Raw genomic sequence first — 24,206 nt, forward strand, 5'->3', positions numbered from 1 at the left:
AAAAATAACAACATTGTGTGGAGCTGCTCTGGAAACATTAAATCATGTTAAACAGCAAATTCAGGAAATAAACACAGGCATACCCATCCAGTTCTGCAGTTTCAATGTAACAGAGGCTATGTGGTTCACTGCTGGACAACAGGAGCAGGTCAGCCTGTAAAAATTTATACAGTATACAGCAGTGTTATTATTAACTAAAACTATTAACACATTTGAAAATAAAGCTAAAATAAAACAATATATATATATATATATATATATATATATATATATATTAAGGGCGAACAACTGATTTTTGTTTAGTTTGAGTTGAAGCACTAAAACTGAAAAAAGAAAAAAAAATCTAAAATAATAAATTAATTTAAATAGTAATATTTTAAAAGACAAAAGCTAATAAAAATGATAAAAGCACAGCAAAATTACTAAAAATGTAACTATAATTAAATTGAAATATGAATGTACAAAAAGAAAAACTATTCAAAATATTAAGAACAACTATAATATCATCTAAATATTATTAAAATAACACTGGTATACAGACGAGAGACTAGCTGCTATTTATCCTCGAGAGTCATAATCAGCGAATTAGACCTTGGCTACTGAATCAATGTCCCAGTGCAGTATTCGAGAGCAAATGCATCAGAGATTGGTGCGTACATGACCGTGAATTATTGCAAGTAATGTCTGTGACTGCTGAGCTAGTAAAGTGTCTCTTTATTTTATTAAACCACGTTTAATTAATTCATTAATGTCATGAAGGACTACAGAGGAAAACTCACTGCCACAAACTGATTGTTCTCCAGTTTGATGATGTCACCCACTCTGACATTCATCCATTTCTCTTTCTGAAGACTGAGAAAGTGAAAAAAAAGAGTATAGGATACTTATTAATGCTTTGTGATTGTTGGAAAAAGAATGTTCATAACATAAAATCATATATATATATATATGCTTTTATGTCATGAACATTCACTATCTTGCAAGTAACAGCTCGTACACATTTATATTTCTTGTAAACAGCAGATGTTTTCTTGGAAACATCATGTAAAAGGAAGTGTGCATATTAATATGAGACTCACATGCCACCGATGAGGACCTGAGACTGACGGTTATTCACCTGGTTGTCACTCTTGTGACGAAACTGTGAGATGAACAGAGATGTGTGTGATATGTGTCTGTTTTTTTGTGTGGTAGTTGTGGTGTGATAGGTCACTGTTATAAGTATAACTATATTTCTGGGTCACATAGTCACTACTCACATAGTCATCGGTGGCATCTTTGACTGCAGTGATGCTCAGCACCAGCACTAAAGGCACAATGGTAGTGAACCAGGATAATGAGGAAATCTGTGGAATCAACTGAAACAAGAACATACACACTTTTTCACACATTTTAAAGCCATTTGTATAATATACTAATGCACCAACTAGTAATTAATGTGAACATATTCAAACAATCTGTCAAAATGATTGTGGCATGGATGTTCTCACTAACTGCAACCTTTAGGCCAGGATGAATATCAGCATGGTCACAGCCATGATTTGACGTTTACAAACTAACTTGCTTTTTTCTCTACACTTGTAATTATCATTTGAAGTAAGAATTCATTCGAAGTATATACCTGCAGTATGAGAAGAAACAGGAAGTAGGTATTGGCAACTTCCTGGAACTGCTCAAACAAGTTGACTGGAAGGAAGGTAATGATGTTGTACTTTGAGGTCATGATGCAGTTGCTCTGTGAACAGTGAAAGAGATGATGGGGAGAGGTGAAGGAGAGGTAGAAGAAAACTGTACACTTAATTTATAAGTACATTTATGATGTATGAGGTTATATGTGTGACTTACAGCATACTGGAACTTCTCATTGTATTCTCTATCGTTGGCCCGGAGTCTCCTTTCCTCCTCTGTGAAGAAAACAAACTCTTGTATGTTAAGTCAGAAGACTTGCTCACTGGCTTACAATAAACACACTGCTCTGCTGTGCTGTTATTAGTCACTGCAATGTATGATAACCCTAGAGAAAAAAATAAACAGGAAGCCATGCACAAGAAACACATGCAATACATGCTTTATGTTTGCTGAGAGAAAAGTTGAATTAGCTGAGCGCACAAATCACACACCACCTGCATATATCATGCAGTAACAGGGGAATACCGTAGCTTTCAGTTCCCCATGAAACAAACTATACAATCAGAGGGACATGTCAGTGCTGAACACCAACTTTAATCAAATGAGATGTAATGAGAGCTGTAGTTGCGAAGTCAAGTGCAACACAACAAAGAAGAAGGAAGTGATGGCTAATTGTAGTGTGACAGATTAATTCCTGCATTATGAGGCTGAAAACGGGACTGTTACAGAATAGACTGTGGTTAGCATACAGTCATAAACCTGCTGTTTTCACTTCTGTTGAAAACGAGACTTATAGTTTCAAGCTCACACAAAGCTCTTAACACCGCAGTGTTTCCAGCCAGACTGACACATAAGACACAAAAACACACAAAGTAGTAAATAAACACACCAGCTTGTATCTGAGAAAAGCTCTTTCTTTTGGGTATCTCGTCTTTTGACAGAAATTGCATAAGATGGCTCTGTTGGATTCACTTTGCTATGTATCTGTCATATCCTGTGCGCACAGCTGCACAGTTTTTTTGTGCAGGGTAATGGCCATTTAATTTGACAGCCTGTCTGTATGTGAGTGTGTGTGTGTATCATTATATCATATTATCCATGGCTAACTCGCTGCATCTGTGTGATGGAGACACATTTCTCTGTTCTACCTTGCTGAAAAGATCTAGACCTGCATGAATTTCCAAACACTCTACTAGGTTTTGTTGGCTAGTACTGTTTAGCTGATGGACCAAGGAAGTGTTGAGCAAAATATCTCAATCAGATCTTTTCTCTGAATGAAAAAGCAACTGAAACTCACTCTTATCTCTCATCTCTTCCTCACCCTCAACATAACCTTTCACAGTAAGTTAAAGCATTTGGTTGGTCTGATTTCACTCTGTGCTGCTGTAAAATTGATGAGAATCTTCTACTAAAATAAGAAAAAAACTAACCTCGTTATTCAATGCTCAGAAGCGAGAAAAAAGAGGTCTGATAAATGGCCGAGAACTGCATCTGCACCATTTACACATGCATCAAAAGGTCAAACCCATGCATGCGAATAGATACAGCCAGTCTGTTTCCTTCTGCACTGAGACCTTCGCACCTGCTCTGGTCCTCTGCTCAGTCATCGAGACTCTCTCTGCCTGTGGTTTCCTGTTTTAAGACAGCTTGGCTCTCTCATATTTCGCCGCTATAATGGCTGATTTATATGCACTGCCCACATAGCCAACACACAGCAACACACTAAAGCAAGCACTTTAAGCTACCAAAAAACAAAAAACAAATCACATCAGCAAAAATGCCACTGGGGCAGTACCCTTAAAAGTACACCTTTTTTATTCTAAACTGTATGAGGCTAAGTAGGCCAGGCTACTAATATGTATTCTTAAAGTGATAGAAAATTCTGTCATCATTTTCTCACCATCATGTCATTTCAAACATGTATGACTTTCTTCTGCAGAACACAAAAGTAGTTATTTTGAAAAATGTCAGTTTTTTTTTGTCCAAACAAAGAAAGTCACTGGAGTCCAATGTTGTTTGGATCTCAATGTTGTTCAAAATCTTTTTTTTTGTGTTCCACGGAGAAAAGCAAATCATGCAGATTTGGAATGACACGGTGAATAAATGATGACAGATTTTTTGGGGGGTTAACTATTCTTAGGTACCATTCCTTGAGTCATATAGGTCAATAATGCACCATGTATCAATAATCATTGTAATTCTATGAGAATAGGAAAGTCATACTACAACAATAATGATAATGACAGAGGAACAGTTTCAGTGGAATCTAAATTTCCCTCTGGGGATTAATAAAGTTAAAGTCAAGTTTAAATAATCTTTCCAGCTGTTGAAATATAAAATCATTGACAAGCAATCAGAATTCACCAAATGTATAAAGCCAGATAATTTAAAGCTGCAGACTGAAATAAATAAATAAATAAATAAATAAATTAATAGAACATTATTGTGCGTTAGTGTGGATCTAATATAGCCATTGAAACAGTTATCTTTTTAGTTAGTAATCTTGGTAAGAATGGACCTCAACACTTTTATTCTCAGCGTTTGTAACATTTTGCATCTCCATCGGTAGCTTAGAAATGAGTCATACTGTAAGTTTATATCAGTTTAAGTTTGATCTTTTGCTTGTGAACATATTATTTCCGAGTTATGCAATCCTTGTGAATGTTGCTCACAAATAAAGAACATTGTGTTCCAATGATAATACATGATACCTGTATGCAGGGCCGTAGCTGGGGGTTTGCGGGTCCCCGGTGAAGGTTGTACCAGTGGGCCCTGTTTGAAATAGTTTAATTTATATGTTCATTCTATTTATTTATTTGTGCTAATTGCACAATGTTTAAGTTGTTTCATGTTTGTAGGTGTCCAGGTACAGAAAACAAATAATTAAATATAAAATAGCACTGCATAGTCTTCACTGTATAAATGTAATTAATGTATTCAGACACCTTCAACATTTCTTACATTATCACAGTTTATTTGCTCTAGTTTATAAAATGGTAATAAAATATGACAAGAACTCAGAGTTAAACTGTCAGAACAAATTCATCTTAATAATGTCAGATTACTTTGACAGAAACATATGCAATGGATTACAATCAACCAAAACTTCAGACAACTGTTAGTATAACAATATTTACACAACTATCAATACTTTATTGAACAATTACCAAGCAATGCTTAATTTTGTTCAGTATGTGGTGTGAAAAGGTTGCATTAGCAATTCAGAAAAAAAAAACACGCAAGCAAAACATGGTGAGGTCAAAATGTCTGGATAACTTTTAGTCCCATTTTTATTTTAATCAATTTCACTAGTAGTCCACTGTACAAAGAATTTTTGGGTATAATATGTCACAGCTCGCTTTATTTTGCTATACTCACCTAAATTAATTATAATTTCCTGCACCTACTATGAAAACTTTTTTTTTTTAATAATATATGGTGTCTGAATAATTTTTGGTTTGACTGTGCACTCATTCTTGTTAAATCTACGAAGTAATTCAGTCGAGCAGTGAGTGATTTTCTTTTCTTTTTTTTCTTTTTCTTGGATTAACATTACAGCAGCTAGTAGCTATATTAGGCGCGGTCACTTTAAAAGAACGCATCCAATATAATACACATCCGATTTTTTTCTCAACTGTTTACTTTCACATAACCGACATAAATTTCACATAACCGACAGTTTTTTCGAACATACTTTCCAAGACGGGTATTTTGACATATTGTGTATGTTTTTGTTGGTACAAGAGCAAAAAGTGTTTTGAAACGCCTTTCTCTGAGTGAGCCCTAAACACCAGAACACCGCGGGTGCTGAATTGGGCTTTTTCACATCGTTTTCTGTTTGTTTAAACTGCAATTTGTATTTTTTCGTTCAGGTGCAGGAGGAAGTTCGAGGAGAGCTTCGCAAAGGAGAGCTGGGTTCAGTGTTGCTGTCTGTGAGATGCGGCTCTCTCTCCACGTGCGCACCGAACACAGTGCACGAGTTGAGCTTTTCTGCGTCTTGGGTTTGAATGATTTAAACTCTTTTTAATGTTTAAATTGGAAAGTGGCCAGGTTTAAAAACACATGAAAATGATAATCTTTCGTGACGACACACAGCAGTGGCCTGTCAACTGTCCTGATCGTCTTTTTAGGCTAGCCTCAGCCAGAGGGTTACGATCGCCGGGGCCCCTCACTCATCCGTGGGCCCCTATAATCGTCACCACCTTTCACCCCACTTGCGACGGCCCTGCCTGTATGTATCTAAATTCAAAAGAATTTTCAGTGAAACACGATACAATGTTTGGAATATTTCTTTATGCATCTGATACTTTAACCTAATCTCAAGTGGTTTTGTATGCTAGTTTTCCATATTTTATATGAGCTGAAGGATCAGTCATTGAAGTGTTAGTGTTCAGAAAACTCTCTCACTCTTAGTTGACTGAAGCAACTTTACCTCCTAATTGTCATTGTTGACACAGGTTGCACTATTTCTTGTGTACTCAAATAAAACTGCTATTTCAAGATCATGATCCTAAAAATCATAGTATCAAAGTATCAAACATAAATAATTAAAGCTGCAAGCAGCGTTGAAAGGGGCGCTCGCACCCAGAGCCACCTCCACCCAGTAGGCTTCGGAAATCAGTGAACGTTGGGGAACTTGCTTTTAAAGTGGTAAATATTGGAGGAATATGTCAAAGTAATTTATATGTATCATACTTCCTGCTACCAGCTGGTGGTGCTATGACAATAACTGAATATTGGCATGTAGATGTCTTCAGACCAGGACTTTTATCAAACACGTGAAGTTTGGTGCAGATCAAACATGGTATGTTTGAGTTAGTGTAAAACATAAAATATCCTGTTGCCTACAGGTGGTGCTATGATTAAAACTGAATATTAGCCTTTAGATGTCTTCAGGCCAGGACTCTTATAAAATATGTGAAGTTTGGGGGAGATTAGACAATGTACGCATGAGTTACAGTACAACAACTTCCTCTTTCAAGGCATTAATAGCATGCTTTAACACTTAGTACGTTTTAGCATGTTTCTAGCATGTTTAGCATTTATTGGCTTATTTTAGTGTGTTGCTAATAGTGCATCACTTCCAGTTAATAGTACTGTCACTTCCTGTTGACAGTAGGTGGCGCTATGACTATAACTGAATATTGGCATGTAGATGTGTTCAGGCCAGGACTTACTGAACATCTTGAGTTTACGTCAGAATGGACATTGCATGCCCGAGTTACAGCAACTTCCTGTTTCATTGTATTAATAGCATGCTTTAGCAAATTAAACATGTCCCTTCCTGTTGCCAGCAAGTAGCGCTGTGACTATAACTGAATATGGGCATGGACATGTGTTCAGGACAGAACTCCTATCAAACGTGAGGTTTGGGGCAGATTGGATATTGTTTGCCTGAGTTACAGCAATTTCCTATTTCATGGCAAAACATTTGTCAGGCAACCAGGGACAAGCCCTCCAACAAAAACTCAAAATCTTCGCAATTTAGCATGGCAAATGCCTTCTGATTACACTCACCAAATTTTAAGTTGATCAGATAAAAACTGTAGGAGGAACGATTGGTGACCGTGCTCTAATGAAGAAGGACTCAGTCTTACAGGTCTCGTTTTTCGTGCTTTTTTGAAGCTTTGATTGTGTTTACAGTGTGCAATATAACTTGTGTTCATGTTTCGTGTGTAAAAAAACAGTATTTTTCACACAATTAAATATAAATTTCGGGAACCGAGTTATACATAAATTGTAACCATTGATCTCTAAGTACAGCGTCCCTGAGAAGGCCAAACAAAGGTGATTGGACTCCGAGATGAAAATAACAGCATTTCGACGAGTGTTTACAGATATTATTTATACTCTAACAACAACATTACACACTAACTAAAGTTTAAAACAAGGGATCACGAAGAATGGGACCTTAAATTCAACTCACTTCATCTTCCCTAAATCTGTATCTCTGCTTTCAGCCATCCTTACCCCATCTCCTTCCTGTCCCATCGCTCCCTAATTCTGTACTCATTCTCTATGCTTTAATTTTCTCCTCTCATCCTCAAGGTCACAACTTTCTTTTCCCCTGCTTGTGGTTATCTGTTGTACTCTCTTTATCAGTCCTGATGGAAAATCACACTGCCTCTGCCATTCTGAGAGTGCATTTCCTGCCTATAAGCTGCTGATGACATAATGGCTTTGGCCGTTGGTGGGTCTGGTTCCATCCGGAGAGCACCTCAGCAAACTGTGCCATTAAGCATTTTTAACATAGCGCCCTTACTAATACAGCCAAGGACAAGGGAGAGCCGCAGTGAGACACTGCTTGTAGAACATTTCTCAAAAACAGTCTCGTTGACAGAGGAGGAGTGGTTGTTGTTGTGATTCAGCACTACTGCCGAGGACATCCGCAACACTAGCTCACAAATCTCTGCAATTTCAAACAGACCAGCAGTTATGGATGTGCAGTGATGCAATACATGTCTTGCATAAGTTAGTGGTGCATTGATGGACTATTTTGAATGCGAAGCGGAGTTGTGACTTTTATTAAAATCAAAGTGGCATAGGCCTGATTCTTTTAAGTTCACCAAAGCTGCATGTATTTGATGTAAAATCTCAAATACTGTGAAATATTATTACAATTTTAAAGAGCTGTTTTCTATTTTAATATATATCCATTCCTGTTTTATTCTGGTGATGGCAAAGCTGATTTCATACAAAAATATGCAGATATATATAAAGATGATATCATAGAAGGGATTGCTGCAGAGCCTCATGACTTGTGTCAAGGTATTTAAGTTGTTTAAAATATTAGACTGATAATTCTTTTTAGAAGGAAGGTTGTAAAATGTTATGTGATACAACCCTCAAAACATAACAGTATATAATAATTAATAATTTAAGATATTTGTAAAAAAATAACTTGAAAAATGTATTTAAAAACGTTAAGCTCTTTTTACCTTTTCTTTTTTTTTATAAATATGATTAAAATAAGACACTCACATTAATTTCTGGTTATACCACATTTTTAGTTTATATTTTTCTTGAAAAATTACATAAATGGTCTTTTAAAATCATATGAATCTAACAGGAATACAATAAGTATAAAGAAACTGGCACACGTTATAAAGTGTGAAGAATAAAAATTTGAATAAACTTCGATGTGACTGAAATAAAAGTTCAAATAACTTAGTATAATAATATTATATTAAATTAATATAGATTGTTCTCAAGTTTGTTCTCACCAGCTTTGCCTGGTGATATAAAAGAATACTATCAATTGCTATCAAAGGCAATCTTTCAGTCTCAAAAACAACACACATTTAATCATAGTGACAAAGTAGCACTGAAGCACCAATGAAGGTCCTGTTGTCTCCACTATTTCAAAGCATTTGTCTCATTTAATGTCTAAAAGAGACAATCCGCAGGCTCAAATTAGCCTCTAAGTGGGTGAGCTAATTGCTACTGTACTTCAACCTTTTGCACACACAGCAGAGGAACAGAGAGAACACCACCCAAATACATGACTCCATTAACAGAGGCCAAATACTAGGAATGCATTGATCCAATAGTATCAGTATCAGCATACAATGACAAAACACCAACAGGTTGGCTGGCGACAGCCCCTGATGTCACTATCGGAGGGACTATAGCAAACACCCAGCTCTCTAAACGACGGGGAGCTTGACCTACCGCATGTTCCAAACTGGAACAGCTAGCAATAATTTACTTAGCTGAGGGAGCACAACCCAACTCTCAGAAGAAAGGGGGCTCAATCTGCAGCATGTTCCATACTGGAACAGCCAGCAGTAGCCTACCTAGCTGAGGGAGCACAATACAAACTCTCAACAATAGAGAATCGGAATGGTAAGCATTCTGCAAACTATAGCCAAAAACTCAGCGCATCAGATAGGAAAAGGAAAGGCCTAGTTTACCTTATGCTGTTGGATGCCAGGTGCTCTGGGAAAAACAGAGAACTCAACTCTCACGAGAGAGGAGAACTCCGAATTCAGAAAGAGAGTAGCACGCTCATAGGGAACCCTTACTGGTAAAGGAGAGAGCTGCTAAACTACCACGAGAACAGTACATTTGTTCGGGAGCGGTTGTTATTGGAAGATGATGATCCCACTTTAGAGAAAGTTGTAGTTCTAGCCTCTCAAATTGAGTCTGCTGAACAGTGTGCCACTAATTAAATACTGAACATGAATCAAGTGTAAGTAGTGGGGACTTACAAGAATGCACACAAGTTCATGGGGCAGTAGTGCAATCACAAACCGAACATTAAAAAAGCGGCAATTTGTTTGCATGCTTTGTTAAATATTTAAATCCCAAAGCATGGATGTTTTACTATAATAAGTGATACATTGATCATAATGAATTATTATATCAGGATTGGAAATTAGTCACACAGAAATAAAGCGTTATGAACATAGTGTGCTATTCAGTCGAGTCTTTTTCAGTTTATCTGTAGTCACAATAGCCTACATACATCAAATTTAGAAAGAATGATCATTTCTATATTTTTATAAAATCTCCAGAACAAAAACCATTATTATATTTTTATGAAATAAGCTACGTGGAGCTAAACTCTCGAGACGAGATTAATGACAGATGAGTTTTGAGCTCAACTTATTTTAAAAGGTTTTTAATGCTGGTGTTAAAGCTGGTAGCTTTCTTAAATGATTCGTGGCACTGATGCTCTCCAGATGCAGAGAACCTCCTCCTATGTTCATTACCACTCCTCGCTTTGGCCCAAAGTATTCGTCGGGCCAAAAAACCCAGGCATTTGGCCCCGAGGAAGCACCGGTGAGGCATGATCAAGCACCGGAAGTGACAGTGGAAATGCGACTGGCCCTGGCACGCACTAGCACGCCCGCTTTTGGATCGACAGTGATAACGTGGCTATTGAACATGTTGACTCCTCCCCATGGGTGTCTAATTTGACAGTCGCTAAGAAAATATCTGGCAGACTGAGAGTTTCTGTGGATTTAAGGTCCGTCAACAAAGCAATAATCCCAGATCGCTACCCTCTGCCATAAATAAAAGAGCTGACCGTATAATCTTACAGTCTCTGCACTGGCTACCTATTAAGTTTCGTATCCGGTAGAAATTATTATTACTTACCTATAAGGCCCTAAATAGTTTAGCTCCTGTGTACCTAACTAGCCTTATACCACGCTACAATCCATAACGCTCCCTAAGGTCACAAAACGCTGGACTTTTGGTAGTTCCTAGGATAGCAAAGTCCGCTAAAGGAGGTAGAGTTTTTTCGCATTTGGCTCCAAAACTCTGGAATAGCCTTACTGTTAATGTTCGGGGTTCAGACACACTCTCTCTGTTTAAATCTAGATTAAAAACACATCTCTTTCGCCAAGCATTCGAATAATGCATTTCATAATTTGTGTTTAAACTGACAGTCACCACTTATAAGCTACTACTAAATATTGTAGAAACTTTCTGTAAAGTTGCTTTGCTATGATTTGTATTTTAAAAGCACTATACAAATAAACTTGAATTGAATTGTCATGGCTCAACAATCTTTTCCAAACTTAACCCCCATTAAGGCTATCTCCAGGTTTCCCTCCACCAAGACGACAGCAGAAATCTTACTGCATACGTTACGCATATTGGCATATTTTGTTACACAAGGTTGCCTTTTGGACTCAGCTCAGCCCTTGTTGTTTCCAAAAAATAATTCCCACCATACTGACTGGTACCCCTGGCACTGCCATCTACCTTGATGGCATCATTGTCCAACCCCCGAATGCAGTGATTCACGAACAGTACTTAAGGGCTATTTTGCTGCACTCAGTCAACACAAATTGACACTTAACATGGAGAAATGCTTATTTGTGGTACCAGCGGTTGACTTTGTGGTTGACTTCGGCCGAGGGCCTTTTGCCATTGCACTGCAATATTAAGGCTATACATCAGGTGTCGGAGCTGCTCAAAAAGCATGCTCCATGGACCTGGTCTTCAGCTTGTTCTGATGCTGTGCAAACACTTATGGAACGTTTGACAAGCTTACCTGTCTTGGCACACTTCAGTTTTGACTGGTCACATGTGACGCTTCAGCTACTGCTTGGGCGCTGTTCTTTAACAACTCTAAAATGGCATTCAACAGCCTGTGGCTTTTGCTTCGTATGCCTTCAGCCTGACTGAACAAAAGTACTCAACTGGAGAGAGGGAGGATCTGGCTTGTGTATGGGACTGCGAGGGCTGGCACGCCTACCTTTATTGCTGAAAATTCACCCTTCGAACTGACAAGTGCACTTATGTCAACTTCTGGGTCTGGTCACAAACCAATGCGCATATGCCATTGGACTGACTGTCTCCAGCAGTATGACTTTACAATACAATACACCTCAGGCAGTGATAATGTGGTGGCTGATTTGCTGTCCCGTTCTGTGTCATCGCTCATTGCCTCCTGTCAGGTGGCTGAGAACAGGGACCTTATTCAATTAGTTTATTCACCCCTGATAGTTTTTGTGTCCTTGGATGAATTCACAGAGGAGTCTGCTGCTGATTCCACACTATCTGCAGTCCATAAGCATGTCCTGAATGGCAGGCCAGCTCAAATTGCGACAGATAACCAGCCATATGCCCAAGTGAAACATGAATGGTCAATGCTTGGCCCGTGGACACTGCGCCATTATCCCTGCTAAACTCAAGAGGATGAGTATTGACCATGGCACTTGAGGGCCATCTCGGCATAGTCAAACTAATGCAGCACTGTAGGGATCTTGTATAGTGGCCAGGGTTGGACAAAGACATTGAACGGCTTGTTCGGGACTGTGCTACATTTCTTATGTATTTCACCGAATTGGAAGATTAAAGACTTTGTGTTTGAATTTACTCCTGTGTCTTCTCGTTCCTCCACAGCAGCAGCGGAATCATGACAAAATACCGGACCCAAGTGGTAAGCGCCATCCCTCTCTTGCTCCCACAAGCCCGCCGGCTGCTCCAGAGCTCCCTCCAGTGTCAGCTCCAGCCTCAGTGCTTGGATCTGATTTAAAAAATATGGAGTATCCCAAAAATTCAGATCTCGCTCCAGTGTTGACTTCAGCCCCTTAGTTCGCTCCAGTATCAGCTCTATCCCCTAACCAGAGTTGAGAGATAGTTATAAGGCTCCAGCCATAGAGGCCAGGGCGGGGGCCACTTCCTCTGAGGCTGCTCTGCCATGGCCTTCTGAACTGTCTGGTCTGCCATGGCCTCCTGAGTTCCCTACTCCAACATGGCCTCCTGTACTGTCTGATCTGCCATGGTCTCTTGAACTGTCAGACCCACCATAGTCTCCTGAGCTGCCTGCTCTGCCATGGCTACCTGAGCTGCCTGCTCCTCTCTCACCTAACCCTCTACGTTGGGTGTTGGGTGTGACAGGAGGACGCACCCTCCGGGAGGGGGGAGTTATGTCAGACTTAGTCTCAATGGCTGCTTTCATCGGCCAAGAACCGCCCATGAGGACATTTGATCGACATGTCAAACAACCAATCACAGTTCGTTTCATTAAGTGTCGAAGTTCAGGGCATGGGAATGTCACCAAAATAACAGACTAATGAGTTAAACTCTCGGATGTATTATAAAGATTCTATGCTGCATTTAGTTGATCCTGATAATCGTTCATCGTCACAGTTGTAATCACGAATTTCGTGTTCTGTATGCATCCGACATTCACCCAATGCTCCGTGGGCATGACGTCTAAGGCTGAGACTATATCAGACTCTGTTTCGTGTGTTTTCCTCCAACCAACGTGCTCCATGTTATTTTTTATGCCCTTATTTGGACCTTCCTGTTTCCTGTTACCTGATTAGTACTATTAGTTCCAGCTGTGTCATTAATTATCTTCATTTGCTCTTGTGTATTTAAAGTGTTCTGCCCCTCAAATCCGGTCCGGTATTGTATTCGTCCATGTGCTACGTGTGTGTGTGTGTTTGTGTGTGTGTGTGTGTGTGTGTGTGTGTGTATGTGTGTGTGTGTGTGTGTGTGTGTGTGTGTGATTGCTCTGTGTTTCCCCGAATAGGAAGATTAAAGACTGTATTTTTGAGTTTACTTCTGTGTTTCCTCGTTTCTCCTCATTAGCAGCGGAATCATGACAATAATGTTGTTTCACTAAATGTTTAGATTAATGTTTTTATAAAACTATAGTACACACACAATTTTTCTAGATTAACTTTTGCTGCTGAATTATCCACTAACTTAGTGTATAATAGTATTTTTGTCACAGATTATGGTTATATATTTCATTCATTCATCATTAAAATTAAGTTGTCTATATTTAGCAGATTGTGTTTAACACACAAGATTGATGATCAGGTCAACCCACGGAAATATAGAAATTCTACATTGACTTAAAAAAAAAAACTGTGCTGATATCGGATCGGATTGGAAGTGGCCGATACTCTGAAAAAATGGTATCATTGCATCCCTACCAAATACTCACTTAATGTATTAATTTAAATGGTTGCATTTGCCTAAAGAGTTGTTTGTATTCTCTTCATTTACTGCTTTAAATTATTACTTCTTTTCCCATTCTCCTTAAAGATGATTTTCCTGTTCTGAAAATGGTGAGAGAGTGTGTACTACACTGTAATGCCAAAACATATGCTAAGCATCTTGAACCATTTGTTCATTTGATAAAAAAAGCACATGACCTCCACATGACCATTTACTTCATCTCAGTCTCTATGCATCATTTGCTGCTTTTGCTCTCTCTCATCTTGCAGTCTGCTCCCATTTCCCCATCACTTCTACTCTCTGCCAGGTTCCATCATATGCCCATCTGACTGACTCATCTATCCATACCAGAATACACTCACCATCTCTCACCAACCTACATTATTCATTATTTTCTTTACTGGACTGACCAAATCCATCCATCACCAATATGACAGTTTATATAGTATTTATGTTCATCAAATACTCAGGGGGTTTCGCACATTAGAGCTGACTATAAAATAGTAGAGAGCTCTCTCTGAGTAAAGGAATTTACAGAGGTTCACATGAGGACAGGCTTAACACCCACTGACTGCAACACATTCAGTGCAGCAAAAATATGTTCCATAAAGGCTATTTTAGATGTATGTGTGTGTGTGTGTGTGTGTGTGTGTGTAACCACAAAGAAAGCATTAGTAAAACTGTACTAAACAAATAATCATAAACACTGAGTATACCATAAAACTGGGAATTAAAGTGTAAGTACTTCTAGTTAACTGAAAATGTTTGCTAATACATTTTTAAACATAAACGAAGAAGTCTGCTGATTTTCAACCAGCTTTATATTGTTACAATGATAGTAGTATATGTAAATGAACCTGTACCCAGATATCCCTGCTTATTTTTCAGCTAAAGTCACATATACCTAGCTCTGCTTTAAAAATACAGCTAGATCCATTCTGATAGCATATGATATATATATATATATCCCATATACCTTTGAAATCTAAACTCTAACTGGAATGACAGTGATAATTTCAATGTTAAATGCACAGAGATATGGTAGTCAAGTATGCAGGAGATGATCACCACTTTGTCACAATAGACTGCGTCAATGAGACATTCACTTTAACAAGCCCTAAAAAGGCCAAGAATAGTGTTACTAGGACACTAACTATTTCTACCTACAGTATGGTAGGAAACTACAAGAATGAATTCCTTTCTGCGGCTTGTCCACTGGATATTTCTTGGCCTTAAGGGTCAACTTAAGGTCAGTTCCTATACTTAATAATTAACACAATGTCACTCTAATCACATTTGAAATATTTGACAACTAGTACAAATAAGACGCCAAAGGTGATTTTGTGGGAATCTTCTTGATTTTAAATGAAACTTTGATACCTTTACACATGGCAGCCACCTCTGTTGTCTGAATCATTCTGGTCATTTTTAGATGGCTCTACCTCTATAGTGATTAATAATGAGAGCATCTAAGCTGTGACAGGCACTGTCATATATGACAGACATCTTAACTTATCTCATCTAGAGGAAAGTGAGACATAAATATGAAAGTCGAAGAGGTAAAAACAATAATCTTACTGTGATTTCCAGCCTGTACAGGTAAGAATCACAGAAATGTGGCACAAATGACTCCACATAATAAACTGAAAAGGCTACACATATATTGAGGCCGCTGAGTGTAAAAATCCCCAAGACCTCAAAAAAAAAAAAAAAAAAAAATTACAGACAAAAGGCACATAAAGTTGATCCCCAACCAAACAGCAATTCTTGTTCAGTTGTGATCTGGCTTTACAGAATCTGAGAGGTCCAGCTCAGCACCTTTACAAATCAGAACAGCATCAAGTTACTTAATTTCACCAACAAAAACTTACAACAACATTTAATGAAAACTACAAACAGTTTTGAACGGTGCAAAATCAGACCTCATGTTGATAAGCAGTGATTCATGGGGAAAATGCACATGAGAAAGAGATTCTAACTTGTGTAGTTAAATATTGTGAGATATTTTATATTTTGTGTGACAGATCTTAAATGACATTAACTTTCAATGCAGAAATTAGGTTATGCAATCATCTCAATAACATCAACAAGACTTTCTAAAGACTGACTATACAGACTGTTTCACATTAAAAAAATAGACTGAGATGCAATTAATTGGCTGATTTGAGTGATTTGTGAATGTTGACTGGGGAAAGCATGATGGTTATGATAACAAGGTCATGGAACATACACAGACACAGCGGTCACTGGACATCAGTGTGATTTTGTAAAACAACTATGAGAGCGGAAAATAATGAATAAATAAGCACATTTATGAAAGAAGACAAAGTTGTTTATTTACATGACAGGGATGTGTTGAAGGAGGGAGAAACATAAATACACAATAAATAACGTAATAAATGTGACATTATTGTCTGAATGACCTCTATTCCAACATGAATTCATGTCACATACATTAGAATAATAGAAATCACCAACTAGGCTTATTTCAGATCACATCATCTGTGGTAAACAAATGACATAAAACGCAGCGTAAATGTACCTGTTCCTTTTCTTATTTTTGTTGAGTTGCTTAATCCCTCTTTCTTCCTTTTTAGAGGGAGAATGATTGGAAACCACTTCTCTGGGATGTCTTTCGGGATAGTCATGTTGTCGCACCGTCGTTTACACAGAACTGCGCACACAGCAGTCGGACATCACACCGGCGGAGCGACGGAGACACGCGCGCGCGGCAGCGGCACGCCGGCGCAGGATGACGGAGCGCTGAGTGGAAGACATCAGATTACAGACGAGGCGGCCAATTAGGCTACACTTCATTCCTTCTCGGTTTTGATTTGCAGAGTTCAGAGTCGTCGAGGTCATTCGTCGCGGTTCGATAACACTTTCACAAAACTAGTTCCTAAATGGTTTTAAACAGCGTGAATTTTCTACACTATAGGATTGTTTTTGCACAGTCATTTAGAGTAACTTTCTGCGTTTCAGGTATGCATGTAATATTCAAGTATAAAACTCCTAAAACTCCTTTAAAGTCCTAAATTAGCAAATATTAATAGACATTCAACTAAAAACCTCTGAAATATCGATTTTCGACTCGTACGTTTTATTAACACAGTCAGCTAACTCTGTCAAGCAGCGCCACTGGGACTACGACGATGTTTTTATATGACACAATCAGAAAGCCGTTGTATTGGTCGAGGATGTGGCCAATAGGAAATGACTGAGGAGGTTGCCAGGGCAACATATACTGCAGAGCTGTAAAAATATGTATGGGTTAGACAAGGAGCCAGAGACCATACTGACTCGTCTGGCAGTGAAATATCCCTATAGCAATACAATTCAGAGCCAAAGTGGCGCCTGATAAACAGACAGTTTCATAGAAAAGGAGGCACTGCGGAAGACATCTGGACTAGTCAGGTGTCTGTGCACGTGCTACTTCTGTTGTGTGTGGAGAGAGAGGGAGCCTTGTGCCAAGGAAGGAAACCTCCGGACTGTTAAACGCAATGCTCCAGCATATACTCATGTGTATGTCTTTAGCTTTTGATGTTGCACTGCACCAAAGTGAAAACACACAAGCTTTGGAACAAAATCACACCTGTGGCTATACCCAGTCACACACAGAACTATATTATAAATATAAATGTGCATGCTAATATTTGAAATTGCCTCTTAAATACTAACAACAATCATTTGTTCTTATCTGACTGCACCACATAATACAATATAGGTAAATTAAATCAGACAGATGAGTTCAGGGAAGTCAAGAAGTTTTGCATTTTATAGCTGGGTTAGACACCATATTGAATTTAAAGTGTGAAAACGAGGTTGTGAGGGGTTAGACTGACAGTCTTTACCATGGCATGAATTATATAAAGGTTCTAGATCATGCAAGTTTTGCCAAATCACAGTTTTCAAAACAGTTTTTCCTTTTTTCATAAAAATGGTTTGTCAGCTGAACAATCTGTTGTTAAATAACAATATATTCAATTGAACACACTGTACTTCTCTCCCTCACTACCTTGTTTTCATTCCTGTCAAAAATGTAATATGGCGCTGTCCCTATGAATGGGATATTGCATCTTTTAGGCTAATTCTCATAAGCATCATTGCTAAAGCAAAGCATCCTGATGTCATAAACATATTACCTGATGGCTATTTTGTATGAATTTGTGCAATGTGATCTGTAAGGAATCTTCATTCAATTTTTTGAACAAAGTCAACATGAAGGTCCTAAATCTACCATCAATAGAACTTTAGTCAAGTAGCACAAAAAAAAAGATTTTTGATGAGAATGAAAATGTGGTAGTGAGGGATATAAGTACAGTGTGTTCAATGGATTGTGCTGTTGTTTAATGATCACTTGACAATATGTCTTTCTGCAAAAAAAAAAATTTATATATACAGGTCTATGGGGTGTAAGTAGATCGTACAACAATTTTTATTTATTCACCAAAATATAAAACAGTTACAAATTGCCATAGAGTGAAGGTTGAGCTGAGTGTTAAGGACACTTTTTAAAGTGTGTATTTTATATTCAGAGCACAATATGGCAATTAAATATAAAAGTGTGTGTGTGTGTGTTTGTGTGTGTGTGTGTGTGTGTGTGTGTGTGTGTGTGTGTATGTTCAGGGAGAGTAGCTAATTGTTTACCTGGGGGAGGCCTCTTTCTGAACATTTCCACACCTCTGAAATTTTGCCGCTCCGTCCCATGGGAAAATCTACACCGATATGCAGGCACACATGTAGAGAGAGAGAGAGAGAGAGAGAGAGAGAGAGAGAAAGAGGGAGAGAGAGGGAAAGAGAGTGAACCACATTGTCAACAGGATCTCAAGGGTAAAACGGGACATACCAACAGTTTACGCTCACTCAGGAAATTCAGTGATATTTAATCCTTGACAACGACAGTATGCAGATCAGTCAGCTAAAACTAAGCCACTGCTTATGAACCTGCAGCCGTAATCTTAATGCCTGACTGAAACCGAGGAAAAGTTTTTTCCAACTATTTTTCTTTAATCATGTTAATATTAAGATAATTGCTAAGACTGATAAGCCTGTTTGAGATGTTTATACATTCACATTAGTTATACAATGAACTGGACATAGCACTGTTATTAAGACTAAATGCCAATGCTAAGTAATAGAAAGTGGTCTGTTCCAGAAGCACATTGATGTCTGCAGGTCTGGTTACCAATAAATTTCTCTCTGAAGACGCTGTAATTCTGTCTGCTTACTGTCTCCTGTCTGCCTGACACATATTTCATTTGTTTAAACATTTTATGCAATAGGAGGCTAAATTGCTCTTTTCTATTTCAGTGTGGCTCTGCTTACTATGCAGTATTATAAAAAAGAAACTAAAGGAAATACAGATTCCATAAATCAGACAAGATAGTAGAGATGCAAAAGATATGACTACATCCTCTACAGTAAAGCTATATACTCTGCATGTTTATATCACATACCTAGACTTTTTTGAAGAAAATCATTAAAATAGTGATCAAACCTACATTGACAGTTGGTCAAAGGACATAAGCATTATTTATGAAATAGTTTAGAAGTTTTCCATATGGGGCCTGGTTAAGTATAAATGTTCAATACATACTGACATCATAGAATTTATCAGTTGATATCTGTGTTTTTATTATTTATTTTATCTGCTAAAATTGAATATTTAGGATAATCAGCACTCAAGGGGTGATGGTCAATTATGACAAAGATTTAGCCCTTTTAAGAGCTCTACATTCGACCAGTGTATGGATATTTCCTTAATTTTTTTATTACTTTTGTTTTTTAATGTATATACTGTTTTCTATAGAAGGTTCTAAAAGGAATGTGTATATTTTTACACAATGTATTATATGTTGTGATGCCTAAATATGCAGACAATCAAAGCAGACTGTTTGAGAGCGTGGGAAGAGATGGGTAGGAGGAGGTCATCTATGGCTTGAGAACAGGGAAAAAAAAACCTAAAACTGCTTCTGCAGGTAAAAATATTCTCACAAAAATAACAAATCCAAAGATGTAAAGAAAGCACAGAATATAAGTTGAACACTAAAGGTTAACTCGGGTGAGATGTTATATTTCTGTCTATTCACACACACTCACACAGACAGTCAAGCTGCTACACATGTGTCAGCCATGATTAGAGTCTATTAGCATGTATCCGACTGGAGGCTTCCACACCAGCAGGTCAAAACCAATGACCCAAAGCACACACACACACACACACACACACACACACACACACACACACACACACACATAAATGAGCAAGGACACATTCTGATATGCACAAAGCTACTTAAGGACAGACCCAGTAAGCAGTCTGCTTTTGACACTAAATAAGCCAGATCTGGAAGCCATGTTGGATATAAACACAGTCAGACAAGTACACATCTTCACGCTGACAGCAGACTGCAGTGGTGTAAAGCAAGTCATTTGACTCAGCATCTCTAACAAGCATCATGCAGCAGTCTGTCACAAAATGCAAACCAGAAAGTGGCTTTTGCATTTTAATCAAGAGAAAAGGGCACTCTTAGTTATTTATTCGCGGTCATGTAAGGCTGAACAAGCCAGCTTTTGAGTGTTATGATCTATTATTTATGACAAGCATATGTGCTGCATATTTTACTTACTTTGTCCATGTATTTTCCTGTACATGTTGTTCTAGTTATTTTTCAATAATTCTTCTGCCCTCATTGGCTTCCCCTGTGTTTTACCTAATTCTTTTATCCATCATTTACACTTGTGATTTCAAACAGGAAATTACCATCAAACCAGAACCACAATAATGATATTGACTACAGAAAATGATGAGTCTGCTCTCTCTCTCTCTCTCTCTCTCTTTAAACATATATATATATATATATACACACACACACACACACACACACACACACACAGATGTGGCCTTTAAGATGCATATATAATAATAATTATTACAGTTTATACAAATGGCCTTGCCTTTTGTGTTCATATGCTTTGTTTCTCTAGGTAATTATTACATTGTTGGCTCTTTAAGCACAACAAAGCACATTTCTTGGCTGTCAGTCAGAATTTTACTCTCGAAGGAATTTCAAGAACTAGCTTAAATCCCTTGTTCAATTAAGATTAGGCCACAAGTGACACAAAAATACCTAACCCAAATTCTGAACCCACATCTCTAATCAAAAACATTGTTAAAGTCTGATATTCTTTTTAACATTACAAATGGTAAGCAATTAAGAGTTTTAATTCATGATTTTTTAACCAGGGGTCTCTGAAGGTATTCCAAGGGGCCTGTGGAGATGATACATACAACAACACAAAACGTACATTTTTATGGGATTTCTTACTCAGCTATTTTGTTACTTGTAAGTAATAAAATTTTTAATGCTGGATTCTTATTAAAATGTTCTTATTATGTTCTTATTAAAAATATTTTAAAAGTACCACGTCAATAAGTAAATAAATGGTTATATCTCTCCATGCTGTTTCAAGGTATTACAAGGATGGACATGTAACTGCATTTTATCAACTTTTTAATCAACATTTGATTATCAATAATATTTCAGTCAAGTGTGAAGAAATGATCTTCAACACTAACAAAGATTTCTGCTTACAAAAGCTCTTCGAAATGCCTAGAATAACTTGGTTTAAGTTAATTAATAAGCCTTTGACAATAATCAGTTTATTGTATTCATTAGGTGGACATACTGAATATTGTTGGGTGGCTGTAGGCTAGATGCGAAATAGACAACAAAACGTTAAACGAGATTGTTACAATGCGCAGGATGCAGCTCTGGTTTAAATAAGAGGAAAAACAGTGATTTATATAAGTATTTTATAACTGTTCTCGCAGAAGTCACGCTGTTAGCATGTAGAGCCTTTTACTGAACTAGGTAAAGCTTTTATTGTCGTGAGCGCATAAGACCGTTACCTTTATCGGCTCCTCCTGCAAGCAATGTTGAATTCATGCATCTCTGTTATCCGTAAGAGCTTGTTCTCTACAGGTATCCCGTCGGAAGTCAACATGCGTTATGTATTGGATGCATGCGATTCTGACGATCAAAACATCCTTGAAAGGTGAAAGTGTATCGCACTCGATAGGCCAGCAGCTGCTCATAGTAATAGGATGAGGGAGGCGGGGTGGAGAGGCGGTGTTTGCATCTGCATCTGCTAGTTCCCACTTTCAGTTGCACTGCTCAGGAGGAATGCTTTTATTAAATGTTCGATGAAAGACAAAAAAAAAAAAAAACGATTCCAAATTTCTTATACATTCGATTTGTTCCTGTAGCATAGGCTAAGTGTGATTTAACACTGCTGCTGATGACTGCATGCATCTTAATTTTGTTATTTAATGTGGGTTTTAAAGAATGTCATCATACAATTTTTAATTAATGCAGAATATAGGCTACATGCTGTAACTTTCCTCACAGTGCAGCATGGGGGCAGACTGACGTTAACCATGTGCTCATTGTTTTGATTTGTCCTGTGCGCCCTCTGCTGGGCACACAGCTTCATTCAGTGCAGGATGGTTGAACAGTTTGAGATAATAAAAACGGTATTGGCGATGAAGACTTGAATATATTGTAAAGAGATATTTTGCACAGATATTTTGAAGGGCAGTGGCCTAGACCAAAAAATGGGCACAATGAGGATGGGTGCTTGTAAATACAAATTATCCAGTTGTTACAAATATATAATTAAAGAGAAGACAGCGCACTCTGTAATAATTGACTTTATTTGAGATGTTTTGATAAGAGAGGGCTCTCCCTCACTCTCTGAACCTGCTTCTGTCTCATCTTCAATGGAAGTAGGGGAGAGTGGGGTAAGTGAGCCAGTGGGTAAGTTGACCCACTCCCTGCATCTTGGCAACTGTACACTTTTACTCTGAAGTGATGATGTATTTTGGAACACAGTAAAATTTACCCTACAGCATTCACCCCAAATGCTGTGGGGTAAATTGTGCAAGCATTTTAACTTACCTCACCATAAGGCACTGTGGTTTAGTTAAATCTCTGAATTATAAAAGGGTATTTTGATGTGATATATTATTGGTTTTGTTTATCATTTATACTTACTATTTGCAGTTTATTTGATAGGGACAGTGTACAAGTGCATCAAATGCTTCTCTGATAAGAACCAGAAAATGCTTTTCATCACATTATAATCAGATATATCTTTTGACCTGTAGTCAATAATGGCCAACAAACTCTTTGTTTAGTCTATTTTTAAGAAGGCTACAACTTTGGTGTTTGCATATTATTTCAGAAATGCAACCCAATTAAATATTGAAATGTAAACTTTATTTGGTTGGCTTTATGTTGTTAGAGTTAACTTTAAGAAAATAAATATGACTCTTTGTAAAAGGAATTTTTTTAAAATTATTATTTATTTCTGATGTGTCCGAAATAGATTCAGTCAGATGCTCATTTTACTGATTGGTGCATCTAACCCACTGACTCGGGTCAACTTACCCCAAACCCGGTAAACCCGGTAATAAATCTATATTATATACTAATAAACAACTAATTTTGAACATTTATACTATTTTTTTTTTTACAATTTATAGGCTTACTATTAGTGGCCTATTATAATTAAACAATAGCACAATATAGTTTTATACCTAAAACACCCTTTTCGCATGTGCGTTAGTTTATTATTAAAAATTCCGCCACATTAGTAATATGTGAGGTAAATTCTGTTTTTGTTAAACTAAAGTTTGACCTGGACACAAAATCCTGGACATATTTTATATGGTTGTTATATAACAGCGGAGCAGAGGTTGTACTTCCTTCGCCAGCCACAGGAGCTGTTGAAACCGTTCTACTCTGCCATCATTGAATCCATTCTGTGCACTTCAGTAACTATTCAGCTCAGCTACGCAATCTGACCTCAGAAGACTACAGAGGGTAGTCCGGACTGCTGAGCGAATCATTGGTGCAACCCTCCCTTCTATTCAAGAACTCATCCAGAGTGAGCAAAAGGGCTGGCAAAATCACTCTGGACCACTCACACCTAGCACCTCTCTCTCTTTGAACTGTTGCCGTCTGGTCTACGCTACAGAGCTCTGAGCACCAGAACAGCCAGACACACGAACAGTTTCTTCCCCCAGGCTATCCATCTCATGAACGCTTGACAATAACTGTGGAACACACTATTTATACACT

At 37.8% G+C, this 24,206-nt stretch overlaps 1 protein-coding gene across 2 annotated transcripts in view; it reads right to left on the minus strand.

The window, feature by feature from the left end:
- Nucleotides 1-22,065, minus strand: part of LOC132102969 (phospholipid-transporting ATPase ID-like) — a 42,999-nt gene extending 20,934 nt beyond the window's left edge. The window contains exons 1-8 of one of the 2 annotated variants that reach the window (XM_059507729.1): nucleotides 21,974-22,065; nucleotides 18,709-18,776; nucleotides 1,846-1,904; nucleotides 1,622-1,735; nucleotides 1,260-1,358; nucleotides 1,080-1,141; nucleotides 780-852; nucleotides 84-154 (exon numbers count right to left, since the gene is read on the minus strand). In XM_059507729.1, coding sequence (XP_059363712.1) covers nucleotides 84-154; nucleotides 780-852; nucleotides 1,080-1,141; nucleotides 1,260-1,358; nucleotides 1,622-1,735; nucleotides 1,846-1,904; nucleotides 18,709-18,733 — 503 coding nt within the window. In that variant the 5' untranslated portion in view covers nucleotides 18,734-18,776; nucleotides 21,974-22,065. Of the gene's footprint in view, nucleotides 1-83; nucleotides 155-779; nucleotides 853-1,079; nucleotides 1,142-1,259; nucleotides 1,359-1,621; nucleotides 1,736-1,845; nucleotides 1,905-16,603; nucleotides 16,874-18,708; nucleotides 18,777-21,973 lie in introns of those variants that run through there. The other variant, XM_059507728.1, reaches the window with a different exon arrangement.
- Between the last annotated feature and the right edge of the window lie 2,141 nt (nucleotides 22,066-24,206).

Source organism: Carassius carassius, chromosome 24 (assembly GCF_963082965.1).
Source record: "Carassius carassius chromosome 24, fCarCar2.1, whole genome shotgun sequence".
NCBI classification, from domain to species: domain Eukaryota; kingdom Metazoa; phylum Chordata; class Actinopteri; order Cypriniformes; family Cyprinidae; genus Carassius; species Carassius carassius.